At 43.2% G+C, this 7,406-nt stretch overlaps 1 protein-coding gene across 1 annotated transcript; it reads right to left on the bottom strand.

Moving 5' to 3' along the window:
• Window positions 1-933: 933 nt before the first annotated feature.
• LOC139344687 (GRB2-related adapter protein-like) lies at window positions 934-7,206 on the bottom strand. The gene is made up of 5 exons (XM_070983028.1): window positions 6,915-7,206; window positions 6,726-6,823; window positions 6,087-6,206; window positions 2,934-3,237; window positions 934-2,834 (listed from the first exon to the last, which is right to left on the bottom strand). Exons 1-5 carry the CDS (start codon window positions 6,990-6,992, stop codon window positions 2,655-2,657), a joined length of 780 nt encoding a protein of 259 aa, XP_070839129.1. The 5' UTR covers window positions 6,993-7,206; the 3' UTR covers window positions 934-2,654.
• Window positions 7,207-7,406: the final 200 nt, after the last annotated feature.

Genomic DNA, 7,406 nt, shown 5'->3' with positions numbered 1-7,406 from the left:
TTTTACACCAATCCTTCAAAATCAAGGGAAGGTACCGTTCAACTGAACTGTGCAGATGTAGCTTTAGGTGCTGTGAGAGCACATACCTCCACTAAACCTCTAAATGCATTATTTCCATAAAAGACAATGTTGACAATTGTTTTAATCTGCATCTGGATCCACATTTGTATCAAATTACACATAATGATAGGTGATCATAGGGTACACAGAGGGTGCAGAAGGTCACAAAAAAGACATTCAGTGTTTCTACAGACGTTAAGATGTTTGTCTTGTTACTACTATACGCTGCTGGAACCTAACATTTTAGAAAGGTATTGTACAAATTACAAAGAAGCTGCACGAGTGTGCAGTTAGAGCTCCATAAAATACGACTTCCAAATAAAAGGCCATCACTCATCGTGGTTTTATAGCTTGCAAAATATATATTAAGATTATATAGTGAGAGTACATGTGTGTGGTTTAGGTTGCATGTGACTTGAATAATTCCAGTCTGCAGTTTTCTTAATGTAATTATATATTATGTTTATGGCCTCGTGTCCTTCGAGGTTTTGTGACTCTTCTGTTCCTGTTCTAGTGCTCTTTCTTGCTCCTTAGCTTGTTTATGAATGAGAATCAGACTTTATCGACTTCATCTGCTCATCAGTCTGTGACTCCTTTCTGCTTAACAACAGGCTTCAAAAGGGGCACCAACCCCAAGGCTGAGAAACTCTCATTCTATAATGTGTAAGGTGTGTGTTGCTGTGCATTTAATCCTTTTTTTTATTGGTGTGAGTATTGAGAAGTGCAGATTGGTGACTGTAAAGAACCTCATGTCAGTCAAAAGATGAAATGTCTTGACAACTTGTCCATCAAATGTCTTTTTCTTGTGATATCTCAAATAAAGTTAAAGATGTGCATCGAATCTAAAAGTCTTTGTCCACAAATGAACACAGCTGAGAGTGATTTCACTCTTTATTTAGGATTCTGTACAGTTTACTTACATTCACTAAAGAGGAGGCTGGAGCGTCGACAACATGATAAATAAAGAGAACGTAAAGTTAAATTGAACATGTTCACGACAAGCTGTTGGTGAAAGGACATCAGGAGTCAGAGGACGGGTTTGAGAGGTGCACTACAGGGCTGAACGATCATTTCCACCTGTGATAAGTGAGAAAGATATGAACCCCACAGAATGAAGGTGATGTGTTTGAATGCCTGTTGTGTTTGACCAACAGTCCAACATCCAAAGGTATGAATAATGATAGAAAAAGCAACAACAAATCCTCAAATTTGTGCAGCTGGAGCAGATATGGAACCCAAATATTTGGCTTTTTTTGCTTATTTGAACTGAATGAATGATTTAAGGCCTTGAAAACTTTCAGTACTGCACAGATTTAGCATTGGACTCCTGCAACATGAAAATAAAATAAATGCAGCAGAGTCAAACATACCGTCTTCTTTCATTCCATGCATTCTTCCCCCTTCTCAAAACAAGCCACCTACGTTACCCACAATGCAGCTGGACCGCCCACGGTTGTCCTGTGTTATGGCAATGCAGCTGTGAGCACTTAGCCTCAAGCAGAAATGAGGAGTGGGCCACAGAGGTGTGGAAAGATGACTGTTTCACTCAACACCCCCAGCTTGTTAAATTTTCAAACTTGTAGTCTTCAGCCCCAACCAGCACTGACTCAAGTGACATCACTTGAGGCAATTTTTCTGATCTTGAACAGCTCCCTTTGGAGCCAGACAACTTTAAACAGTTTTTTTCCCGTATGCATTAATACTACTAAACATCTGTAAACAGACATTGACATAAAATTGTTGCATTTCTTTAGAACATTTTTATGTATTTAAATGAGCTAAATGAGCAAGAATCAGTTTTGGTCTCAGGTTTAAAAACAGTGTTTTTTGATCAGATTTGATTGAGAGTAACAACCAACAGCTGTCGTCAGATTTGGTTTCACACGTTCTTATTGTCCAAATCCATCCCCGCCCACTTCAGCAGCTCAGAGAGAAACAGGAACACCCAAAACTGAAACCGTTTTCACACAGGGCCCTGAAGCTGATTGAGAAAATACATTTTTTCAAATTGCTGTCAATTAATTGATTATTGTACTATTGTTTTACCACTAGTTCAATCACTGGATGTGTGAGGTCAGCCTGAGAGTCAGTGGCTCCGTTTACATCCACAAAATACTCAGTTTTTTGCCGTTATTCTGAAAAAGACAATATTCCTACTCAGCTGTTTACACGGCCGATGAAAACGACTATTCCACTAATATTCCTGTTTACATGCAGCCCATTCACATAGCCACAAACCTGTCCTTATCCAAGTAAGTTATGGTGTTTAAAGGCAGGTGTGTTTCTCCTTCCAGATGAAAATGACAGCTGACTGTGAACAGGCGAGAGGCCGGCTGTCAAACTGAGATGCATGTTCTGAATACGCGTCCAAAGATTGTTCCTAAAGGCCGATTAGTGTCAGCATATCCCACATCTTGATTGGAAAAATGGAATATTATTTGGAATAAGGCCTAATTCAGAGAATCCAGCCTGGATATGCTGTTTACGTGAACCATGTCAGATTCGGAATATTGTCATATTTGGAATAACGGCGGGAGATTAGCGTGCATGTAAACGCGGTCGCTGATGGAGCCGGTGTTCAGCTTGATATGCTGTCAGTGGTACAGCGGCTGCACGTATTCTGCGGGAAAGACCCCCACTCGGCCTCGACAGCGCCCTCTCCAGGTCAGCGGGCTCGAGCAGTCCAGCAGGTCGATGATGTCACCACGCAGGAAGTGCAGGTGGGCGGTCTGAGGTGGGGTGTAGTCGCAGAGGGCGTGAGCCAGACGAGGTTTCTGCACAAAGACAGAGCACAGCCGTGACATCAGACAACCAGGTGTGCATTTACGAGAAGCTGTTTGTGAAGAATAACGCCGCTTCAGGATTCGTCATACCCCCACAGCTGGTTCCGGCAGACGCGGGGAGGACTCTCTTTCTGGGTGGTGGGAGTGGAGGCGGGCTGAGGGGAGGGACTCCTGAGAGCTGCTTTTATAAGGGTTGGGATAAGGGTTGAGTCCAGGCTGAGACAGCAGGCGAGGGGACGAGGGGGGGTCTCTGAGGCAGACCACTTTCTCCACAGCGATGCTGTGAGTCCTGTAGAAGTCCACCAACCGGTTGAGGGAGCTGAACGACTCGTCCCAGATGCAGTACTGACCGCCCCCCTCCAGCACTCGGAAATGCTCCACCCTGTCACCATAGCTGCGAAGTGAGAAGTGAGAAGTAGATAAAGGCAAGTATGCACGTTCCTTTAAGCCTCTGCATGTGATTCCTCCTCCCCTGCTTTCTTTGTGGAGGAATTCCTGCAGATGCTCTGCGCATACCTCTGTCAGTGTGGGAAGGGTGACCACAATCATCCATGTGTGGGTGTATCTCCAAAATCCTCGCAGGAGGTATTCTCCGAGGCCGTAAATCTCACGTCAAAGCACACACGCGTGAATAAACACATCAGTCTGGTCTGAGCTGTTCTGAAAAGCTCGCGGCAGTTAAGTGATTCGGAAGTAGTTTTGTCTCACACTGACATTGTGCAAGTCATTGAGTGATGAAAGCACTGATGAAAGACATGATCAATTAGCTGTCAGGAAATAAGGAAGTATTTTGATCATTAATTATTTTATAAATAGCAAATTTGTTGCTTTTCTCTGTTTTATATCAGAGTAAACTGAACATCTTTAGGTTTTGGATTTGAAGACGTCGCTTTGGTCTTTAAGAAACATCACATACATATTTTATGTAATGGTTAGGGCTGATTATTGTCACTTTTAATTAAACTGCTGTTTATTATCTGCAATTGACCAATTATTCATTTGGGCTTTTAACTGTGAAAAGACACTGAAACCCAAAAAAGTTTACAATGATTTAAGTAGAAAATCCTGACATAAAGAAGTTGAAACTGGAGGTGAAAGTTTGACATTAATGCTTGAAAACTGACTCAAATTATGAAACAATTATCAAAATAGTTGCTTTTGTTTAATCGATAATGGGAATAATTGTCAGATGCAACCTCAAAACAGACATTTCTGGATGAATACACCGAACTGTTGCATACTTTCCTCTTTATCAGGGAGAATGAGCTGCAGCTTCAGTTTGTACATCACCTTTTCTCCTGTGTTGTTCTGTTTTCTGCTGTGATGTTTCGTTGGGAGTAATCGTATTTTTATCACCTTGTTTGTTCAGTAATTTAAAGATTGATTGTCACCATGTGCTCGTGTCCGATGTGTAATTGGTTACTAAGCGTGTCCTTCCCTTACACACCTAAAGAGTCACTCTGAAAGGAGGGCGATGCCACTCTTGAGGCACGCTGACAAAGGCCTGAGTGATGGGATGCGTCAGCCTAAGAAATGAGAGGGGGGGGATTTTTTAGTGTCCTAGTTAATATGTTTGGGCCAGCACAGTGGCTTCCTTCCAACAACAGGAGTTTGATCCCATTCTGAACAGTTTCTGCGCCACTTTCCTCCTGCAGTCCAAAGACATGTCATTAGGTTAGTTAGAGACTCTAAACTGCACAAAGGTGTGAGAATTATAATGTTTGTCTGAGCTAAAGATATACAGAATATACTGCACTTTAATGGTGATGTTTATTCTCTACTATCTTTGCAGTTAGTCCACAAGAAGTCAACATACTTTACAGTTTTACACTCACAGGAAATGACACAACACTTTCACAGAGACATCAATCAAACTGTGATTTTGGCAAACTAAGACCAGTCAAACGTAGCAAAGATTCAGAAAAATGTCTCTTTAAACACAGAGTGGTTATATTTGGTTTTCTGAGGTGTTCCTGGAGCCGCTGCGCTGCCTTTGTGCAGAGTTATGGGACTGTTGTGCTCATTAAGTGATTCTTATAGTGTGAACACAGACTGTTTAAAATGAATGTTGTGCCTCTTCCTGTTTTAACTCACCACATGTTTGGAGTCATTCATGTGATCCTCATGATGACGAAAAAAGGCAGGCGTAGATAATGAGCCAACAGTTCAGAGGAAGTCTAATATCTCATAAAACACATTGTTGTGTTTGCCGTGATGTCATCCAGACGAACTGTAGACGTGTTGCGTCTGAAAGAATCTCCTTTGGCTATGAAACAGGTTTAATGAACTCTTCTTGAACATCATCACCCTCTGTTGATCCTCAGGAGGATTACACTTTGCGTTCATGTGTGCATGAACATAAACAAAGCACTTGACTCTCAGCCCTCGCAGGCAGACAGATGCTGCGCCTTGAATCATTAAATGTTCACTGTATGTATGTGCATGCATGTGTAGGGCTTGTGTCAATTGCATAATGCACCTGTGGATAATTAAAGACTGAGTGGTCTTATGTAATGCCCCGATTATTGAACACATTCAATTTATCCTGAGTGATGAAATGTGTCCCACGTCACTTTGCTGACCCAAATTACACCTCCTCACACACACACACACACACACACACACACACACACACACACACACACACACACACACACACACAGAGTCTTAACAGCCTGTGTGGCTGTTATATTTTTAGTGCAGTGCGTTGTCGTAGACCATATTGAAATAGTCTCCCCCTCCACTGACCCTGACACACACTCAAAGACACGTGGATGCTGTAACCCGGTAATGTGTTCAATGTGACGGAAAACAAACATCCAGCTGCAGAACATAAAATCACAACGAGATGCTGCTGCCTGTTTGTCGCGCAGCGCTGCTGATCGGACAGTATATTCTATCAGCAAGCTGTGCTTTTGCTTTTTCAGGTCAGATCCAGGAGCAGCAGCTTTCCTCTGTGGTCATTAAGACACAGCTGAGGGAGGCTGGTGGAACTGGAAATGACAGCAGTGCAGCACATTCAACACATGCAAATATAACCGCTGCACACCAGCACACAAACACTTTTTAACATCACAGTGTGGGAACAGACAGCAGAGGACCGACCTGTCAGACTCGTCCCCTGTGTGTGTGTGTGTGTGTGTGTGTGTGTGTGTGTGTGTGTGTGTGTGTGTGTGTGTGTGTGTGTGTGTGTGTGTGTGTGTGTGTGTGTGTGTGTGTGTGTGTGTGTGTGCGTTTACTGACCTAACAGAGACAGAAAACTCTCCAGGAGCTGATTCGCTCTCCCTCACCAGGAACACTCCAGTGTCCTGCCAGCGCAGATGCTTCTCAGCCTCAAGTCTTGATACTCGTCCTGCAAACCACCTACACACACACACACACACACACACACACACACACACACACACACACACACACACACACACACACACACACACACACACACACACACACACACGCACACATGTAAATTATACTCTTCTGTTAAGCTAATACATTTTGAGAATTATAGAATAACTCAGCTCAGTTGTAGATCAGTGGTTCCCAGTCTGCGGCTCCAGACCCCAGAAACAGGTCAGAAAAACTCTGAGGAGCCACAACTTTTTCAATTACTTACTTTTGTCTAATTTTTGCTTCTTATCTTGTGGTGAAATACTGAATACTTTCACCTCAAAAATCTCTTCAAGCCAAGCAGTCTTAGTTGGAAGAATTGCTTTTTGGTGGAAAACTGAGGTCATGGCCTGTGATGAGGGGTCACAGGTAGGCAGTGATAAAGTTTGGGAACCACTGATGTCAGTGATGGTAGATGAAACAATCCACATCTATAATATTCTGTTTTCTATCCTAAATTGATGTTTTCCTAAGTATAAAATATGTTTTTACGGATAAGGGAGCAGGGAAATGTAGTTCTCTGGCACGTAGCCTCGCTTCCCGCGGATCTCCGCTGTGAACCAGCAAGCATCATCCTCCATCTCTGTCACCTATAACACACATGCACAGTGACTCTTACTGTGCAGTCACGCTCTCTCTTTGTTAACTTTAAATCCTCAAAAGCAACATCTGCACTCTTACCTTGATGATGTCCCCTTTGTGGAAACTGATCTCGTCTGCTTCTGATGCTGTGAAAGAGAAAAGAGCCACCGCCTCCATGCTCGCCTACGAGAGCAGCTTCACTTCATGAATGAAGAGAGAGAATACAGCTGTGTGATCAGAGCGCGGCAGTGTGATGACACTCCATCACAGGATGAGATAATGAGTGTGTGTGTGCATGTGTGTGTGTGTGCTGACATCCTGGTCATTAGTTAATGAGGAGAGTTTTCTCTGCGCGCGTGTCCTTCTGTTCTTCCATGTGACTGATTCGGAGAGTGTGTGAACACGTGGAGGTGGCGAACGCCCGCTCTGAAGTCTACGCACTTCAAACTCTGAGGCTTTAATGACTCATTTCCTCGAGGGAAATCAGCGACAGAGGGAAGAACGAGAGGAGACAGAGAAGGAGTGAAAATAAACCCGAACCGAGTGTGATGACCTGGAGTGTTTATGAGCGTCTACTTTGGATTATTACAA

The sequence above is a fragment of the Chaetodon trifascialis genome, chromosome 2 (assembly GCF_039877785.1).
Source record: "Chaetodon trifascialis isolate fChaTrf1 chromosome 2, fChaTrf1.hap1, whole genome shotgun sequence".
Classification (NCBI taxonomy): Eukaryota; Metazoa; Chordata; class Actinopteri; order Chaetodontiformes; family Chaetodontidae; genus Chaetodon; species Chaetodon trifascialis.
This window is presented reverse-complemented; position numbering and strand designations above follow the sequence as displayed.

Bases quoted from the DNA above. Each gene is read 5' to 3' on its own strand.
- LOC139344687 (XM_070983028.1), bottom strand. From the start codon at position 6,992: ATGGAGGCGGTGGCTCTTTTCTCTTTCACAGCATCAGAAGCAGACGAG. The intron at 3,238-6,086 runs GTCAGTAAACGC...CTCACTTCGCAG, and splicing joins GAGTTTTCTGTCTCTGTTAG to CTATGGTGACAGGGTGGAGC. The intron at 2,835-2,933 runs GTATGACGAATC...GTCTTTGTGCAG, and splicing joins TGCCGGAACCAGCTGTGGGG to AAACCTCGTCTGGCTCACGC.